The sequence below is a fragment of the Chironomus tepperi genome, unplaced genomic scaffold, assembly GCF_022539635.2.
Source record: "Chironomus tepperi strain 1889 unplaced genomic scaffold, CSIRO-AGI_Ctep_v1 contig_221, whole genome shotgun sequence".
In the NCBI taxonomy this organism is placed as follows: Eukaryota; Metazoa; Arthropoda; class Insecta; order Diptera; family Chironomidae; genus Chironomus; species Chironomus tepperi.
Genome location: NW_027226343.1, coordinates 141,085 through 162,921, shown reverse-complemented (window position 1 = coordinate 162,921; position 21,837 = coordinate 141,085). Strand labels below are relative to the sequence as shown.

The following is a 21,837-nucleotide window of genomic DNA, read 5'->3' as shown; positions in this document are numbered from 1 at the left end:
TGCTTGAAGTCAACTTGAATTTTGTATGAAATTGGGTCGGTTTGAGTCAAATTTTGCATACAAAGTCTGAATTCGCTTTGAGCTTCAGATTGAAGGCATTTAGAACAGTTAAAAAGAGATTCATGGACAATTCTGGATCTAAAATGGCTTCATGTTTGTTTTTCTACGTCCCTGAGATTACAGAGACCAAATTAAGTCTAAAACAAGGTCTAAAAAGTATTAAAATGTCATTTTATACTCCAAACCTTCACCCTCAAGTACTTAATAATTTCCAATTTCACACAACGATACTCTCCGACATTATTACATTCATTAGAATAATTAGTAATAATTTCAAAATGTTATTGCAGCACAAGTAACTTAAATCGTTAGCATTATGAACTTCTCACCTTTTATGAAAAGGTTAATTCACTTTATGGCTTTTAAAAAGGAAAATTTGCATTAACTTAAATTACTTTAATTACGCTACCGCACTGACCTATCGTAATTCTAATCTCAAAAAACTCGATCGATTCTAAATTCTAAATTTTGAAAATTTTTTCCTTAATTTGCAAAAATTTTTAAACTTTTTTATTTTTTTTATTTTCAACTCAACAAAAAAGAATTTTTTTTAAATGCAATTAATTTTATGAAACATGAAAGATTTTAATCTCGACTTCTAATCTAAAAGAACTTCTAATCTAATTAATTAATCTTCATGAACATTGTGTGAGTCTTCATTTATGTATCGTAAAAATATTTTTAGTGCTTTTATTGATTTTTTTTCTTTTCTTCTTTATATTTATGGATTATTGTATTTTTTTTTTGTATCGATAGATGATGATGAAATGAGTAAGGATGATGAATTTTTTTTATAATGAACATTAAATGCAGCTTTAAGTCTTGGATATAAGTTTATTTCTTTCATTCAGAGTTTTGGTTTTTTTAAAATTATATAGAAATTAAATGGATTAATAGTGATTGGATTTCAGTAAGGAATAAATATTTTTTTTGGATAGATATAGATAAGGTTTATAAAGGAATATAACAGCATATAATAGCAGTAAAAAAGTTGGAATTAAAGTTTTTTAGCTCTAAAGATTGTTGGAGATTTGATGAGTAGAAAAATGATTGTTTTTTTGGAGAAAATTGAAAAAAAATCTTCGAAATTCTAATTTTTAGACTGCCCAAAAAGCACAAGTTTGTTAATCGATCTGGAATGGTATCGGATTCAAACCGAAATCTTGATTTTTTTTGATAATTCCAATTTTTTGAATCAATTTTAAGGTTTTAAGAATTTTTTTCCAAATTTAAATCTGTCAAAATCTTTTAAATCCTCAATTTCCCCAAAATCATCATTCCATATCCACTCAACATTCTTCAAAATCGCAAAAAATTAATGTCAAATTTTGAATTTTCCATCAAAAAACGCTGTTTAAAGACTTTGCGTCTAAACCAAATTTTTAAATGAATTTACATTAAAATTCCCTATTTATTTTTTTCGTTTCTTTTATCACCACTTGCTTGTGTTTATTATGATTTTCACTACTTTTTAAGATTCTTTTGACAATTATTCGTTGACATTTGTTATCCAAGGCATTTACATATGGAAATAATCCTATGGGTTAAAAAATTAACTTTTCAGAAGAAAATTTTGTCACATTTATGAAGAAATTTTAAGGTTTTTTGATTGAAATTGGGAATTTTAGAGAATTTGTTGGGTCAATCAAGGCTTTATGGGGCTCGTTGGAGGTCTGTCATTTGTTATAATTCAATATTCTGGGATCTTGTATATAAGAAGGGATTGCTATAGGAGATTAAAGTAAATTTGAATGTTAGTTATTTAATCGCCAGGGTTTTGAAGTCTATCTTGTGTCCTCGAGCAATACAAATGTAGAAGAGAGAAATTCAGAGCTTCTAAAGCTATTTATTCTCAACCCCTTCAAATTAGAAACTAATAATCAAATTCTTTAAAGCCTTGTCATGAATTCATGTCTTCTTATTATTTCTATTTCAATCGATGCCTAATGAAAATTGATGAGAATACCTAAATTTTAGCATAAATCTATGTATATATTTACGATTCTTAAGTAGATGTGTAGAATTTCTAACGCAAGTTAATCTACGGCAGTTTTGAAATTTCAGAAAGATATTCTCTTTGCATTGTCTGGATTATATGGCTTTTATTATATATCGTAATTATTTTTTGTTATTAAGATCAGCAATGTATTTAAGGCTGGTTGAGCACTGATTGAAGAAAAGCTAAGCGCAATCATCCAGCCATAATAAAAATGTCTTTTTTAATATCTTCACATCCACTCCGTAAATCTTCACGGATCGAACGACATTTGATCAACATCAAATTTAAAACTTACTTGTCTCTTGATCTCACCGCCTTTTGGATTATCTAAATCCATTCTAGATGTTGTCCGATAATATGGTTGATTATAACTACCTGGATAGTTACCAGTTGTAGTTGAATTATAACGATTAAGAGATGATATTGATGGTGGACGTGATGATGAAAACGCTTGCTGATGATGAGATTGATAATTGTAATTACGATTAAATGCGTTAGAATTTGATATTGGATATGAATGACGTGGTGAGTTATGATATGAATGATGTGATGATAGACATGGATTTGACGCATAATGATAGTTATGTAGTGGTGAATAATAATGATAATGTGATGGTGGTGTATGATAATGTGTTGTTGTTGATGTTGTTGTCGGATAATTATTATAACTAGTATTATGATCATCACATATATATGATGATGATATTGGATTTATATAATTTTTACTAAATATTGGTTTCGATAATATATAATCATCACTACTTAGATAGTGTGATGGATTACGATTAAAATATGATGGCTTTATGGCAGTGGGAATAAAATTATATTTAGCTGATTGTGTATATAAATTATTTGCATATTTTAATGGTGTCATTGCTGCCGTTGTTGTTATATCATTTAATAAATCATATTTTACAATATCACTCTCAATATTTTCCTCAATTAAATTCGATAAGCTTGTACAATTTAATGGCAAATCACTTGATAATTGACGATTAAGTATATCCGATGTTCTTGATATTGATTGACATGTTTCACTTATAAGATTTGCTATACTGTTTTCATGTGCCATTGCACAATTCATATTCATGTTCATATGTAAATCGTTCATTGATGGTGTTGATGGAAGACCACTATAGCTATAACGTCGCTTTGGCAATGGACTCATACGATTTAATCCTATAAAGGATGATGCATTTGTCGATAATAAATTACTACTCACAGCTGGTGTTGGTGGTAGTGTTATGGAAGAAGGATATAGATTACTACATGGTACAGCAGATGGTGCAGCCATTGATGCAAGTTGTGATGTGGAAGTTGTTAATGGCGGTCCACCAAAATATCCTGATGATATTAGTCCATCAGATGGATAAGAGGCAGAGGTACTGAACATCTGTAAGACATACCACGAAGGGAAGAGAATTTTTGGCTTTTTTCTACAATTTTTTTTAACAATTTTTTTTATTTGTATGAATTTTTATTAAATTCGCATCTATAAAGAACTTCCACGCTGACTTGAGCATGGAAATTAATTCAATAATAAAAGTTTGAAATTTTTTTTATCGACTTTTTTTTTGTGTTAAATCTGATTATGGAGGGGAATTAATTAAAGAAAATTTACAAAAATAACATTTTGTTTTTAAAAATTATTTTTGAAATATGTCAATCATTCAAAAAATGAAATGTTTTGTAATAAAAAGCACATCTAAAAAGAGATTTTTTTTTATGTTTGAGTCTCGATCAATTAGAATTAAAAAACTGAATAAAATTTGAGGATTTTTTACCGACAACATTACCGGATAAATGGCCCCATCATATGCGGATTCCAAAAAATTAATTAAATTAAGATTCTCATATTATCCCGGAGCCGTACTTTATGCCGATAAGTTTTCGTCAAAAATCATCTAAAATAATTTTGACGAAAGAATTATTTCAAAATTTTATTATCGTTTTGTACAATTTTTTTTAAATCTTGTTTTTCTGTTAAATTTTTAAAAAATCTTTTTCATAATTGTTTTTCATTTGTTTATGACTTTTTTATGTCTCATCATCATCATCATCATCATATTCATTATTATCATTATCATCATCATCAGCATCGCGTGTTTCAGTAATTTTTTTATCATTTATAAAATTTTTGTTTTTTTTTTGTCTACAATTTTTTGCTCATTTTAATTTCATTTGATTGTCAGTTTTAAAATGACATTTTTATGACATTGTACACTGAAGGAATGAATTAGAGAGGGGGTAGGGGGGAGATGAAGTGTGGAGTGATGGGAAAGTGTAAAAGTATATTTTTTGGGGTAAAAGTTTGTTTTTGTGAGTTTTTTTTGTAAAGCACATAAATTTACATGTTCTCAAAAAAAGAGTTTTCAAATTCTGAGAATGGCATGTAAAGTTTCAAAAAGAGAGTTAAAAAAATATAATTAAAATAAAATCCGCAAGCAATGGAAGTTGTTGAGTTGGAATAAAATTAAAAATTCTGCTGACATTTTCTTTCTTTGAGAATTTTTCTTAATTTTCAATGAATTTTTGATTAAATTTAGTGCCAAAATTAAAGCTTTTGAATATGATTTGCAGCTGTTATTTTCCTAAATTTAACTTATTGAGCTCTAGCTAAAATCTACAATTTTAATAATTGAACATAAAACACTAAGGCCATCACATTGAGTGTCTTTAACTAGATATTGAAATGTATTTTGTTGTAACTACGCTTTCAAGGCTGTTTTTAATTTAAAATTCAACTCAGATTTTGCAATTAAAATCAAAATTGTATTGAATTATTGAAAGCTTGATTATCCAAATTTAAGAGCAGCAAATTAAGATATAAAGCAAGCTTGAATGGCACTAAGCACGAGGAAGATCCTGTTGGCTTTGTGCTGTGGTTCAATACAAGGATAAGAAGTGGCTTAATGATTGAATAGAGAAAGAAGGTTTAAGTGTCCTTTTGCGTCATGCTCTCTAAGAAGCCCCGGTAGCTAAGTGGTAGGAGTATGCGATTAGAAAATGTAGGACGTGGGTTTGATTCCCACTCAGGCCTTTGTTCTGAAAAAGTTCATCTGTATCAGAACATTAGCATAAGTTAGATTCAGAAAATAAAGACGAACAACTCTATATTGACTCTATAAATAGTTTAAATGGACTCTGAATTTCATGTGACCTCCTAATGTTCTCAAAATAAAGCCTTGTGGCGCCCAAGAAGTCAGGGTTTTAAAACTTTATAGACAAATATTGAAATTTTCATCAGCTATTTCATTCAAATTGCCAAATTCTTACAAACTTCTTCCAAAAAAGATTTTCCTCAGTGTACAGCATTAAAAAATATCCATTCAAATTCTCGTGTTTCACATTTTGAAAAGCCACAAGACAGAAAAATTGAGAAAAGCAATTCCGTTGCCCACTTCCAACCATTTATAATAATAATCTTGTTGATTTAAAAAATTACATTGTGTTATCAGCACAAAAAATTTAACTTCTTTTTCCAGTAAGCATATACAAGATCGTCAATTATGATTCAGTTACTTTTTATTACTTTAGCTCTCGTGCATGTTGCGAATGTATGTAGATAATTTAATTCAATAACACAAATTTCACATTACAGAAACAAAAAAAAAGAGGAGAAATTCTTTCATTTCATCATCATTTATTCTTATTTTTAGTTTAATTTTATGATGGCAAAGAAAAAAAACGGTTGTAATTTAATTTAATTCAATTTTTGTTCCTCCTTCTCTCAATGAAATGGAAAATAAGCACGGGGAAGGAGATTCTCTAAGGCAATTTCATCATTGCATCTTTAAACTGGATGAATGTGGTTTGTTTTATATCATATATGTGGAATTTAAGGGAGTTATTTTTTGATGGAATAAAAGAATATTTAAATGTAAAGCATAACAAAAGGAATAAAAAATTTACTTCTGTTGAGTCTTTCAAGTCGTTTTGTTGCTAAGAAACAAAGTTTTTTGACAAAAAGCGGAATTCAAAATAGAGTTTTTTGTTGCTGCAAATTGCAAAATCGCGTCACAAAAAAATGAACAGCATTAAAAAAGTTTTGAGAGAGAAAAAAATGTATTTTGAAGGTTTTCAGGAGCTGGATTAACACTTTTGATGAGGATGTTTTGTTACAAGTTAAACTTAAATTTGTGTCAACAATAAGCATTACAGGAGATTCAAATTCAAATAGGTTTAAATACAAGATTTTATTGTGAAAAATTTAAGTTTGAAAATTTCACGTGTTTTTTTAGTTCTTAATAAATTGGCAAATTCTCTTAGCATTCTCAAAGTTTTAGTTTTTCTTACAAAAATTACTCTTGGTCTAAATTCGATTTAAATCTGGAACCATGCCAGAGTCAAGTCGCCTAGTAGATTTTAGATCGACTATTCGACTTAATCCATTAAAGTGAAAACTGATAAGAATTTCACGTGGATTAAGGTATGTTCAATTTCATCAGACAATTAGTGAAGCTTTCAGCAAAGATGAAAACTTTTTGTGATTTTAAAATTACTTTAAAATTAAAGAATTTTTAAAGATTTCTTTAAACAATTCAGTTCATAAAATAGTTTATCAATTTAAATCCCATCGAAAGTGTTAAATCCTTCAATCTTCCAGATAAAAAATAGACAATTTCGTCGATCGAACAAAACATGAACAACACAAATTCAAATAGAATTTATCGCATGATAGCTTATATCAAGTTATAAGTCGAGTTGCAAAAAAATGAGTAAAAGAATATTTTTTTTATGTTTTTTTAGTCACTGAAATATATATAGATTGAGAATATATTATATTATAGATAAACGAATGCCTAGGAAACATGTTGTGTGATGACTATAATGTGCTGCAATATACAGTATATATTATCATAGATATGATATTCCTTAAATACAAATATCATATTTTTTTTTTCTTAATAATAATTCTTTCGCCAACTGAATAATTTTGGAAATAAGAAATAAGATAAAGGTAAGATATATAGCAAATTAAATGATAATAATGTGAACATAAAGAATTTTAATTAGGAACTGTCAAAAATAAATTTAAAATTTTATTTAAAAAATCTAGTAAAAGTGAAATGCCATTCAAATTTTTTTTTAAATTCTAGTTTTTAAGGTTGCAATAATTTTTTTGTGCTACTTTTGAATTGAATTTTTTAGAATTCAAACTTAATCTAAAATGCTTGATTCTTTAGAATTTAAAGTTGTTTGACTCTTTTTGGTGTAAAATTGGTTGATTTAACAGTTGTAAAAGTTCAATTGTTTCCTACAACTACTAATATGCAGATAGTTACCTCTACAACTTAAGATTGAGAATATTTTGATAATCTAGTCTTTTTTTGAAGATCAAATGGAAATGTGAGAGAGGTTAGTGGCTTCTAACTTGTGATTTTTTTGAGAAAAGCTTCAAAATTTCTAAATGACCTTTTTCAATGATAACACATTTTGATAAGTATTTGTATTGAAAAGTCTAGTCTCATATTTAGGATATTCTAATATAGTCTTTTATTAAATTGAATCTTGAATAATAATTTAAAAAAGTAGTATTAAGGAATGAAAAATCTTTATTTTAATTGAATTTTAAAGAATTCTCCACCTTTCAAAAGTTCAAACAATTTAAATTTATCAAGAGTATCAAAGAAACTTTAAGAGAAAATAACAAAAACCAAATAAAGTATAACAAAATAGTTTAAAAGTTCTATTCTAGACTATAAATAAATTTTAATAAAAACTATGTCGAAAAATACGATAAATTGTGAATTAACTGATGGCATGAATATGAATGAATGAAAACAAAATTTGATTTTTATTGATTTAATATTTAAGAGTGACGTGCTGATTTATTTAAGAATTTAAGAAGTGTTTATTTTTTGTTATTGACCCAAACAGCAATGTTTTGTCGCATTATTAAGAAACAGACCACAATCTTGCCAAAAATTGAAATACGCGACACAAATCTGTCTCTAGATTGTTGTAGTAATCTTTAAGATGACTGAAGAGTTTCATTATATGGAAATATTCTTCCTGATCTAGTCTCGTTCTAGATTAAAATCATTTTTATTGTTTTAAACTTTTTCAAAACAAATTTAATAATCTTTAAGATTTTGTAATCAGTTTTAAGCATTTTTTAAACTCATAACAGAACCAGCATAGCTAAAATCAGGTCATTATGCTTATTAATGCATTTAAACAAAGCATTGTCCATTTTTTGAGCTCTATATCAAGCAAAAGCCACAAAATATTTCGCCATATTCGCATCCCAACATGATTTTAAATCTCTTTAGATCGGCAATTAGCAAATAACACAGAAAATAATGTTTAAACATGAAATTTCCATTAAAACTGCATCAGAATTGCGTGATTGATAAATTCCAATAAATACGAGAATTTTGTGGATTTTACTGATTTTTGAAAGCTAATTTTAAAGATTTTTAAACCAAAAATTCTCTGAATTCTTTGTTATTGACAGTTCTTGACCTTTATATGCCTCAAAATCTGACAAAAATCTTTAAAGTAAAGTCACCAAAATCAAAAAAATTGCTGATTCGCCCCATAAGATCGTGATTTGAAACGATAAAAAATTATTATATGTTGATGACTGTTGTCATTTTCCTCCCATCTTGCACTGCCGATTATAGGGTCACGTTTTATTTTTAGTCAATATTTATCTATCATGTTTTATTATCCACACAATAACAATGATTTTCCTTCTCACACTCGCTTCATGATCAGCTTTTTAAAAAGCTTTTATTGCATAGTCAACATTATATTGTTAGAAAAATTATTTTTAATGGAAATTGCAAACATCAGCAGCTATGTTTGCTGTTGAGATTTGAGCAGAGTAGCTTGTCGGAGGGCTTTTTAATTACAGATAAACGGATTAGATCAATATCTGAATATTTCGTGATGTTTGAGTGTGTTTGAAGGTTAGGTTAAAGAGTGTTATTGATGAGGTTTTTGAGATTTTTAGGTTAGAATTGGCATGGCTGGTATTTATGAGGTTGAATTGAATGGAAGTGTTAAAATTGAGGTCGACGAATTCTTAGATTTTGAGGATATTTCTAAATTTGAGGTTATGTTTAATTTTAGGTTAAAATTTCTAAGTTAGTCTAATATTAAGAAATCGGCGGAAAACCTATTACCAGACCAGCATATGCGTAGTCAGAGGTTAAAAGTTGGGGTTCAAATCCCCCTATTTCTCCAATTATTCAAAAATTCTTCATTTTTAATAGAGTTTTTTGAGACAAAATTCACAATTGCTCAACAAAAACGATCTGCTTGTGTCCCGTAAAATCACGAAAGTATAAAGCATATCAATCCATCAAACCCCAGAAAATCACATCACCCCTCAAAACAAACCTACAACTTCCAATAATTCTCAATTTCAAATTTTCCCCATCATCATTTCAATTAAGTCCATATTTCCTATGCCAAAAGAATCTCTCAAACAATCAGATGACTCATGCATATTATTGACTACTTATTCCATCAAAAAACAATATTAAATATCATCACTGCACCACATGAAATTAATCTTTTATTTGCCTCCTCATAAAAATATTCTCAAAAATACCCACTTAAGAAAAAAAACTTCATTTTTCCCTCAACTTCATAATTTTCAACATTGATAATAACTTGATGGATCGAAATCAGATTGAAAATCAATAGAGCGATGCTTCATAAATAAAATGTGATGAAAAAAAAATTCCACATTTCCGTGGTACATATACAATTTGCAATCAATCGAGGCATTTCATCGATGAATTTTCTTATGATCGATTGCCTTTTACTGTTTACTTCAATTTTGATGATGAAGTAAGTAGTTGGAATGTTATGGGCGAGAATTGAGGTTTGAATTGAAATGGTCTAAATGTTGTGGATGTGGGGTGAGAGATGGGGAGTGATTTGTCAATCATATTTGAGTTTTAGTGGATTTTTTGAGGCTTGAATGGTTTAAATTGCTATAAAAGTTCAGTTTATTAAAGATACATTAATTTTAGCAGCTTTAAAGCTTAATAGGGAGTGATAAACCAGTGGTGGATGGTTCATGGCATTTCCAAAAATTTTTGACTGCAAATAGGTTGCCCACAACTGTCATAAATCATAGAAAAATTGTTTAAAAAATCCATAATTTGGAAAATAACGGTCGCTTATTTTTTGAAATTCAAATAAAACAAAACATTTTGAATTTTAAAAGTTCGTTAAACTTTTATCGTCAAAAATGTAAGTTTTTAAAATGATCAAATCTCATTTTAAAGCATAATTGGCTATAAATCAGCTTATTCACCTTCAATTCTACTTCTCCAGCAGTCTTTTCACCACAAAAATCATAAAAAAGCTTTACTTAACTAAGATATTATGCTAACAGCGTCGAACAAAAGCTCAACAACTCAATCCGTAAAGGCATGAAAAAGCAATTGAGATATAGGAAATGGGATATGTTGAAGTAAATCGTACTTCAAGTTCTTTGTTTTTGCACCTTTTCAATAAATTTTTTCAACCAGATTCAATCGATGTAAAGCTGTTGAAATTTATTCCTTCCTTGACTCGTAAAATGTCAATTTTTATGTATCCAGAAAGTTTTTTCTGGTTTCTATTCCTTCATGCTTCTTTTATTCTAGTTCACAATTCCAATTATTGTCTGTGCAATAAATTTCTATGTAAAAATATTTTTCATCATCATTTTATGCAGACATTCTCATCACATTCATTATGATAAGAATTCATCACAATCTAAATTTAATTATGGACGAATTATGTGACAACTTGCAGCAATAACAGCATCATGAGGGGAGAAATGAGGACGAAAGAATAATGTAGAAGTGAAAATATTTAATGCGTTGTCATAAATTTGCTGTTTTTTTTTGTGAAAATATTTCTCATGTATCAGGTCAAGCTGAGATATGATGTGGTTTAAGTTGTGATTGTAAGTAAGGCAGTTAGAGCGCATTTTTTGAAGGTAGGGCAATTTTCAATTAATCTTGGATTTGAACATGTCAATATGTGTTTAGAGCAGATCATGACATCAATTCGGATTTTGTCTAAATTTTGAGCAAAAAATCGACTCAAGTCGACAAAACTTCATACAAAATTCAAGTCTAATCCGAGTTAAGGCTCAAAATGATCACGGCGGCGATCCCAGAAGGTATAAGTCGTAGAAATAGCCAAAAATCTAATCCTAGACTGACTTGACCCTGATCTGAAACCGTATTTCATCGAATCTGGCCTGAGGACAGAAACACGCAGACCTGTGGCTGTATTTTCGACGATTTTTAAGCAGCCATTCTCAGAACTAGCCCGAGTGGACAAGAATACGTTATAAAAGCAGGATTAAGTCAAGTTAATGACTATTTCTATAGGTTTTAGTCCACTAAGATAGGCAATCAACCAGCCAAATTAAAAACCCATCCACTTGGTCAAGACTGTCAAGACAACTTCCAAACTGCACAACTCCCTGCATCCATTCAATCACAAACCAGTCACTGCATATCACCATAAAAGGAATAACAAGCTCTCATTGTGGCAAACGTGAAAAAAATTCTTGTTTTATACCAAGATGATAATATAAAAAATTTTGATTTTTATGAAAAATTATTACGGGCTAAAATTTTTAAGGTGAAAAATGTATCATTTAAGTCTGCATAAATTTTTTTTAATGTGCAGTTTAAACAGAAAAATATTCTTTTTATGCTTTTGACAGAGCTTTTTTATTATGCCACATAATTTCATTTGAAGCTGACTGTTGCATGAAAAAAATCTGGATTTGACTTCAAAATAGAGGATTTTTGAATTTTTTGGTTTGAAATGAATGGGGCTGATTAGAGGTGTACACAGGGAAGAAGCTCATCTCGATTTTTTGGAAAAAATTCTGGATTTTGCAATGGACTATCGAGACAAAAATCCAAAAAAAATCTTCAAATTTTTGAATCCTTGACTATGTTTTTGGACTTATCCATAAGGATATATGTCCCAGAAAAGCACATGACTTTTTTTTATTTATAGCTTGTTTATAGCTGAAAATCAGACTGCAGGCCTATTTGACTCTGAACTAAGGTCAGATTTCGTCAAAACTGGCCTAAAATTTGAGTTACGAAAGCCTAAGGCTCACTTTTCAACCATTTTTACTCCGTGAGCTTTCTGAGACAGTTTGTAAAGTCATATTGAGTACTTTAGATATTTTTGACCAATTTCAACAACTTTAACCTAGCTTTTCTAATTTTTACAGATTTTAAAGCATATAATTGCAACAACTATATAAAGTAGGAAGCCTCTATGTCTAAGCCCATCATCCTACATCCCACAAATACCTTAAGTCAATTAAATCTCTTCGTCCATCTTAAAACAATCAAAATTAATTTCTCTTCCATCTGGTACGCAATAGTCGTCTCACATACTGAACATCCCCATAAATCATGCTTTCTATTTAGTAGCTTCCTACTTCTGTTATGCTACATAAACGTTATGCCTTCATCAAAAATTGTAATGGTATTTTTCTTGTCACTTTTATTGAAGACAGTAAGGAAGAAGTTTTGTGTATATTTCATGTTTCTCATAATGTTGTCATGGAATATTGCCCTTTTCGAGACTTCCATACGATATTCAAGTGTAATCATGCAAACACATCATGAAAAATCTATAAATCCTATCAATGTTGTTGCCACCACAACCCGATTATCGATTTTTTTTTTCACTTCTTCTTTCCATTTCCTCTATCTTTCTTGTCTGTTTCTCATTCATTTTGGCAGTTTTGCGTTCATTTTTTTTTTGTGTGCATTTGAGTTTGAATTCTGCACGATTGTCCATTTTTCATTCGACCTCTTTAGACATCGTGTATGTGTCCTTCATATTGTCGATTTTGTGGTGCATCTATAAGCTCATTAATTATTCTTTTTTTTGTTTGTCAATCAGTCGGTTAGCTTGTCAATTTTCTTATACTTTGTTATTCTATCAATCTATCAACCGTTTATTAAATGTGCTTGTATGTCACTTGTATTAATCTGGTTGAAATATTGTTGGACTGTGATATTGTGGATATTGTGGTGGAATGGATTTGGGGAGGAGAAGTTGGAAGAGTTTAAAAGTGGTTTTGAGACTTTTTGCACTTCAAGTGCAAATTTCAAGAGTTAAATTTAGTCGAGTTAATAACTAGGCCTACGGTCGACTTGACCTACGATCGACTAGATCTACGGTTGACCACAAGTACTGTTGACTAAACTTGCGATCGACGTGTCTTATGGTCGACTAGGCCTCCAATTGACTTGTATTGGACGGCCAGTCATTAACCAGACATCACGTCAAGTTGTTCACTAAATTTTAACTCAAGAAAGCTAGCTTAATAATCAATAATCATAAATCAAGCTCAAATTTTTGAAAAAAAAATCCTCTTCTTAAAAACATAAAGCATCGAAGAAGCTCTATAAACAATTTATAAACGCGTAAAACATCACGCGCCATTGATGCGGCATCATCTGTGTATCTAGGTCATCCTTATATAATAACTAATACAGTAATCTCAATGCTTGTGTTTAAGTTGATTTCTTAGTTTATTTTACAATTTATTGAGGATGAAAATTATTGCTGGATTAGAGAATTGAAGGGAAATGATGCTCAGAAAGTCTGGAATTAGGTTTGCTGAATTTTAAGGGTTTTAGAGAAGTCTTGATGACTTCCCAATCTTGAGCTCTAGATTTTTCGAATCTGAGACTTCAAACAATTCCTTGTAGTCTCGGTCTTGATTCCGGTCCCGTTTTTGGGTTCGGTCACGGTCTTGGTCTCAAAATTCATCGAAAACTATGGGAAATGCAATCATCTAACTAAGCCAATTGTGGGCAGCCTTTAATTTTTTGCGACACACCTTATTGGTAAGCCTTGACAGAAACACCACATGGCGTATGGTGCATGTCATTTTCAAATTTTCATGGTGGCACACAAGCTGCCCATTACTGAACGACTCCTGAATTTTCTGTTGTAATATTGAATCTTTTCCTTCAAACCCCCAAAAAATGCGCCCAAAACCAATTCACAATCGCAAATCCACCACACTTTTGTCCATTTCTATCACAATAAAGATAGAGCAAAAAGTAAAATGATCGAGAAATTCGATCCAAATACGAGTGTCTGAGAATGATAGTGTTTTATTATGTAGGATGAGTAAATGAACAAAAAAAAAAATCATGAGTAAAATGACATGAAATAAGGTCTTATCTGATATGATTGACAAGAATGTAAGATGAAGAAAATGAGAAATGAATGAAAAAAATTAGACAAAAATGAAAAATGGAACCAAAAAATTTGAAAAAACTTAAAAACTTTTTTTGTCATTTCTTCTTTAAATTTCTCATTCTAAATTCGTCTAAAAAGCATTCAAAAGATTTCAGTGAAAAAAACATAAAAAATGAGCAAAATTTTTATCGAATTTTTCTTTTCTTAATTCATTAATTAATTTGTGCAAAAAAAAAACCATAAAAAGCAGAACGAAAAAAAAAGAAAAATGAAAATTTATTTCATGTTCGTTATTTCTAGCAAGCATGCAAATGCCTAATGCTCAGTGACGAGCTTATCAGTGAAGGAATTAACATTAGCTCCGATTAACTTGATTATGCGTGATGCACAATTGAGGGTTATTTATTGTCATCGTCGACAAAAAAAAGGATTTTTTATTTTATATAAAAATGTTTATTTTTTTTGGGCCAATTAAAGCTTTAATTTATCTGATTTAAGCAGAGTTTGCGTTAAATATTCGACAAGGTCGAACACCAGAATAACACAATTCGGTTAATAGATTGAAAATTCGATTCCAGACTGGCATACTCTGACTTGATTCCAGATTAGGTTTAGATCCGGCATTATTCCAGAGTTATGCCAGATTCTTCACCATACCAAGGTCACGCTGGATTCAAACCGAATTTAGCATCAATTCAGAGTCATACCAACCTGATGCCGAATTTCAGATTGATTAACCGACCTATCCAATTCAAATTACAACAATTTACTTCAAATTCATCAAAATAAACCCTAAAAATCCTTTTCTAAATTCAGTTTTTATCAATTTAATGGCCAACTACCTCAAATAATTACTCTAAAAACTCCCGCCATAAATTAATCATCCCACTCTAAACCGAACAATATTCAACAAAACCGTGAAAATATGGTCTTATCATCTAAAAACAATACAAAATTCACCTGATTAATTACCATCGATATTTAAATAATTTTTTTCTCTAGGAAAATCACAAAATTTCCATAATTTACGCATGAAACTTTTTCCCATCAAAAGTTTACAAATTATATAATTTGAGTCAATAAAGCTTCACTAATTAAATTCACGAGTCATTAGATAAGCATAGAAAAAAGATCAGAGCTTGAAGTCAAGTCGACAAGTTGACTTGAATTTGTAGAATAAACCAAGTGAATCTTGGTTTGAGTCAAAATGAATTGACTTGGTTTGAGTCAAGTTGAATTGACTTGGTTTGAATCAAGTTGAATTGACGTGGTTTGAGTCAAGACAAGTTGACTTGGTTTGTGTCAAGTTGAATTGACTTGGTTTGAGTCAAATTGAGTTGACTTGGTTTGAGTCAAGTTAAGTTGACTTAGTTTGAGTCAAAATGAATTGACTTGGTTTAGATCAAGTTGAATTGACTTGATTTGGGTCAAGTTGAATTGACTTGATTTGAGTCAAGTCGAATTGACTTGATTTGAGTCAAGTTGAATTGACTTGGTTTGAGTCAAGTTGAATTGACTTGGTTTGATTCAAGTTGAATCGACTTGGTTTGAGAAGTTCAATTGAAATGGTTTGAGTCAAGTTGAATTGAATTGGTTTGAATCAAGTTGAGTCTACTTGGATAGAGTCAAGTTGAATTGACTTAGTTTGATTCATGTTGAAATTTGGTTTGAGTCAAGTTGAATTGACTTGATTTGAGTCAAGTCGAATTGACTTGATTTGACTTCAAGCTCTGGAAAAAGGCAACATATTGGCACACATGGAAAATAATTCTTTTGTAAAATTTTCATGAGGCACATGTAAAATGGTTTCGGATGTAAACTTTTTCGGAATATTAATGAGTTATTCATTGGGATGAAAATTTTAGAATAGAAAAAAGGATTTTTTGTGTTAAATATTTGATATGCTTAAAGTTTTTTTATTTGTGCTTTTATGGGAAAAAAGGGATTTAAAGAGGTTTGAAGGGTTTACGATGTTTATTATGGAGAAATTTGAGATGAAATCAGCATTTATTGGATTATGGAACTTTAAATCTGGATTTAGGATTAAAATCGATTTGGTCATGCAAGTTAATTAATTTATTGAAATTTTAACTTGAAAAACTTGCTTAATGACTCCAAAATTTAGAAATAAACCCTCATTTGACCCTTCCAATGCCACTCTAACAACTCAGAACAGAACACAAAGTTTCAAAACATCCACATTGCAATTTTAATCAACATAATTGACTAATTATATTTGATTGAAGCGCTAGACATCTGGTTTTCAACCACAAATTGCTCAATTAAAAAGGATAAAATTGATATTCAATTCACAATTAAATGACCAATAATTTTTACCCTCAGTATGTATGCATGCATATGGAATGAAGGTCTTTTGAAAATAGTTTATCACATTTATTATCAGAATTTATTTCTGTCTATCGGATGACATACTTTGTGTGGTTAGAAAATGGATTGAGGTTGTTGAGTGGCAGGGGATGGTAATTCTCTTGAGTGGTAATAGTGAAGGAGAATTTTTAGGTTAGTTAATTAATTTGAATTAATATTTATTGGAGACTTTTGGAAAGTATTGAACTTTTTTTTTTAAAAATTTTAAGTTTTTTGAAATGAAATCTTCAAAATTTAATCAAAATTTCGATATTTAGTTTTTTGTATAAGTTTCGCAAGTTTTAATCTTAATATTTTTTAAAATTCAAATTAGAGTTTTTAGTTCAAAGTTTTTATTTGAGATTTTCTATCTAAATTCAGAATTTTTAATTTGTTGAATTTCAAAATTTTAGATATTTGAAAACTTTTATTCTTTAATTTTTGTCTTTTTAAAACAATCAACCTTTAAATTTTGACTATTTAGTAAATTAAGTAATAAATTTTTAAAATTTTAAATTTTAGATTTCAAGTTTTTAAATTCTCAATTTAAAGTTTTTAATTTTTAAATTCTTAATTTAAAGTTTCTAATTTTTAAAATTTCAAATTTTCTAATTTTTTAAAATTTTAAATTTCAACTTTGAAATTTTTAAAATTGTGAAATTCTAAATTTTCAATATTTCATTTAGGCTTTAAAGTTCAAGAAATAAAATTTTGTAGAAACTTAAATTCTTTGTTTAAATTTTGTTGAAGTTTCATTAAATTTTTCACTAAAAAACCCAAAAGCATTCTGATCACGACTAAAACATTCTACCCCTCCATTGATAGCTACGTCACACTTGTCTAACATAATTTTAATAATCCTAATTATTTTATGCATTTAGAAATATATGAAAAAATGAAAAACTAAGGCCATATTCTATAGAACTCAAGAATCTAATTATTTCCGATTATATCAATGAGTGAAACAAAAAAATAATAAAAATAGAGAGAAAGTTGAAAAAAAATTAAATTAAATAAATAAAACATTTAATGTCATTCAAAAATGTTTCTAATTATGAGAATAAAGTGCTATCAAAGCCAATTTTCATTTTGTATTTTTTAAATATCGTTCATATCATAGCTATGTGAATAGATAATCATCATTTGAGTTTACAATTAAAAATTGGGAAATTTAAAATAAAAATTAAAAAAATTCAGGAAAACTTAAAACTTTTCTAAATGGAAAGGATGAACTTAAATTTCAGGAAAGAAAAACCAAAAAAACGAACTTAAAAAAGAAGAAATTTTTTTTCCTTAATTTTATTTACCTGTTTTTGCGCCATTGCCTGCATCTGTTGGAACATAGCTCGCTCTTCCTCTTTACCTGCTTTTTGCGGTCATTTTTGCGTTCACATGATTGTTGATTTTCCCACATTACATCATTAAAATTGATGATGATTTCAAGGTGAAAGTGAACAAATTTTTCCATTTAAAGATTAAATTTCCATTCGGATGGAATCAGGATGATGAGGCAAGAATGAAAAGATAAAGAAATACGGAAAAATAGATTGGTTGAAAAATTCGAGGAAAAGTTTTACTTTTTCAGTAACAGCTGTTGCTACTTCTGACACACCATACATAAAGTACATAATGTACAATATTGTATGTGATTTTGATGAGTATACGGATGAATGCGATGAAAATGAAAATTGAAAATGGATTTGGAAGTTAAAGAGTCACTGTTGACGTCATTTTTGTGTGACTTTAATGAGTTTTTTTGGATGGTGCTGATTGATTTGATTTAATTGGAATTTGTGCTTCAACTATGAAGGGTAACCTTGAAGAATTTAAGGAATCCTCCCAAATCTGCAATTCATATCAATTACTGCCCATGCTAGACACCCAAAGACCATCCACGCACAGCAGTATATCACTACCTTGTAAAAATTTCAAATATGCACATAATAAATGTGGGAAGAAGTCCAAAGACGAAGAATTGATTTTCTTTTCATATGTCTGATACCGAGCAGCACAATACGGTGAATTGTCGTGAAAATGGGTCGAAATTTGCCGTCGCAGTGCTGTCATGTAAGGGTGTGGTTAGAAATTTCCCAAAAAAAAAGTACAATAAATTTAGAATGGATTTTGGGATTTTTGACGAAAATTTAAGGAATTTTTCCAAAATGGGGGGATTTATAACCTCAAAATTACTACATCCTTATGCTCACTGAATCAAATTACCTGCGTTGCGGCAACTTTACGTCCAACCGTTAATACGGTGCTTTCTGTATTGGGAAAGCCAAAGTCTGAACAAATGTTAAATCTCGGATGTTAACGAGAACCAAATCTACTCTTGTGACCGAGCCTTATACCAGGATATGTAAAAATAATAGATTAGAAGCCTATCCAAACCCTACCAATCCAAACACGGCCATCTCAAACCCAAAATGTACAAAGAATGCACAGGACCGAGATTGACAATGATAATGGCAGCAGTGCCTAGTGAAGATTTTTGCGATGTGCTGTTCGGGTTAAAGTAGCTAGAATATGAAACATTTCTAAAAACAGAAGGCACATACTCATATAAAGATATTATGAAATACGAGTAGGTTGAATACAACATTGTAAATAAGTAAGTTTCATAGCAGCACATAGTGATAAAATGAAAAATGTGTATACAACTTTCTCATTTATGTCTTTCCATTATCGACATTTATTTCATACATGTTGTAACTCTCTCTCTCTCTTTTTTCCCTGGGATATAATCTATACCGCTGCATGTTGTGTCTTGATACTAGTGGGAAATCTGATGGTTCATATAATATTAATTCTTGTAGAAAAAAAAAGATGTAATTTAGTGAAAAGAATGTGTGTGTGGGATGAGAGCTTTTTATTGACGAATATGGATGCTTTAAGGTAGTTTAATGATGAAGAACTAAAGCTTTGTTGATGGTTTGCTGATGGATTTGATTGATGGAATTTGATTTGAGTTTGAAAAGTTTGGTGAATTTTGCAAAAAGCTTAGTAAAAATTCAAATTTCAAAAGTTCGATAAATTTGTCCATATTTTAAATTTTGAAAAATCGTTGGATTTTGAAAAAATTAAAAAATTTAGTTCATGTCGTTAAACGGCCAGTTCAAATTTTCAAAAATTCGTTAAATTTCGGTTTTCTTTAAATTTCAATATTTCGTTAAATTTGCAAAAATTTAAAATTTGAATTGCCGTAAAATAGTTATAAAAATTCAAATTTCAAAAGTTCGTTAAATTTGTGGATGTTTTAATTTTCAAAAGTTCGTTAAATTTTGTAAAAATTCAAATTTTGAATTGTCGTTAAGGTCATGAAAAATTTCAAATTTTTTCAAAGTTCGTTAAATTTGTGGATGTTTTAATTTTCAAAAGTTCGTTAAATTTGCATGAATTTAAAATTTGAATTGGTGTTGAATAGTCCATAAAAATTCAAATTTCAAAAATTCGTTAAATCCATCAACATCTCTAAAGTGATTTCTTTTTCTAAAGAATTCATCTAATTCTAAACATTACATCACACAACTATGTATTATAAAGCTACAAATCTCCCCCAATTATTCTTCGATATCCTCAGACTCTATATTCAATTTTCCAAACCCACATTATCATCTAGTATACTTCTACATCAGTTCATTAATGGTGTATACACAGTGTATTGATGAAAAAGAAACTTTTTTGCCTACCTACAAGACTGCATAACAACAAATCAACATCACTCACCCATTCCCTTGTTCTGCAACATTTCTAAAAGCTTTTTGATGCTCTCGTCGCGAGCCAAGAGCGTTTGCTTTTGTGTCTCCAGACGTAATTCGAGCTCCTGCAAAGCCACAATGTCGGTGAATTTACATAAATAAAATACAGATGTTAAAAAATAGAATGTAAATGGCATTAAAATGGAATTAGTGTCTTCAAGTCACATCTACCTTTATAGTGTCGCGCAATATTGCTATTTCACGTGTCAAATGTTCATTTTCCGCATACATTGTTTCAATTTGTTGTTGCACTTCAATGCTCGGCTGTCGCATTCGCATTCGTAGCTCTTCCTCAAGCTGTCGCACTAACATTGCCTGCTTCTGATTCTCATTATTGAGTAACTTTAGTTGATCATTAATCAAACTATATTTTGCGCTTTCTTCCTTTCGCATTGCTCGCTCTTTCTTTAATTCAGGTGACCAAAATGTCTTAATACTGTGCATTGAACTACTTAATTTTTGATTTGTTAATTCTAGTTCTTTTTTAAGATTGCCAAGTTCGCGTTGCAAATCGGTATTTACGTATTGTAAATCACCCAAATAGCCTCGATCTGGTCCCACTGAAATAGAGGAAATGAAGATTAATTATTTTTGGAAATTTGTAAGGATGGGCATGAAGTTGACATCATTAATTATCATTTACTAGTTGATTACTACTGATGTCTATATGTGGTGTATTTATAAAAATTTATATCAGAGTGTGGCTTTTTCAAAAACGACCGTTAATTCTTTTCAAAAAAATACATTTTGTCGTTAAAATTCAAATTTTTTTTTACCGTTACTTTTCCTTTTCTTCGTAACGGAAATTTTTATTTTAATTTTTTTTTTTGTTCGAATTTTTCAACAATCTAATGTCCCGAATTTGAGACGGCAACACTCTGATTAACAGTAACTTACTCATGGGATTTGGACTTTGTCGAGCTGATCGTCCATAAAGTTCTTCCTCCAAATAGAGACCGCGCTCTAGTGAACGATCACGTGACCTGTCTCTTGGTTCTCTAATTGGTACAAATTCTCTATCATGTGGATCAGCAAATCCACCACGGTCCAACGATTGATAACGTCCTGTGAGGTCAATAAACATTAAAAATTTTATTAAATTTAAATATAATTTAAGGAATCAAAATAGGTCTGCATACTTGGATAATCCATGGTATGCGAGACGGGTGGTCGACTTGCACTACGACTACGATGATGTCCCGGCAATGCTGGACTTATCGGGTCCTCCATGTCACGATGATAATACGGGCTGCTCATTGCTGCAAGAGAATGGTGTGGATAAATTGATGAATGATACGGACCGTAATTGTATCTTGAAATTCTTGGATATCTCAAATGCCCTGATATGATATATATTTTATTTTGATTTTTTAATGAGATTTATATCATTTGAGATTATTTATTTTTTATTTGATTTGATTTGTGATTTTCATGAAATGA

General features: G+C 29.7%; 1 protein-coding gene across 7 annotated transcripts in view; it reads right to left on the bottom strand.

Annotated features, from left to right (window-relative positions):
• Nucleotides 1–21,837, bottom strand: part of brp (ELKS/RAB6-interacting/CAST family member bruchpilot) — a 74,613-nt gene that overhangs the window by 22,881 nt on the left and 29,895 nt on the right. For 2 of the 7 annotated variants that reach the window (XM_070640744.1, XM_070640745.1), the window contains exons 3-8: nt 21,537–21,737; nt 21,295–21,462; nt 20,569–20,957; nt 20,366–20,462; nt 17,947–18,005; nt 2,355–2,513 (exon numbers count right to left, since the gene is read on the bottom strand). In XM_070640744.1, the coding sequence (XP_070496845.1) occupies nt 2,355–2,513; nt 17,947–18,005; nt 20,366–20,462; nt 20,569–20,957; nt 21,295–21,462; nt 21,537–21,654 (990 nt within the window). In that variant the 5' untranslated portion in view covers nt 21,655–21,737. The remainder of the gene's footprint in view (nt 1–2,354; nt 2,514–17,946; nt 18,006–20,365; nt 20,463–20,568; nt 20,958–21,294; nt 21,463–21,536; nt 21,738–21,837) is intronic. The other 5 variants (XM_070640746.1, XM_070640747.1, XM_070640749.1 and 2 more) reach the window with 4 other exon arrangements.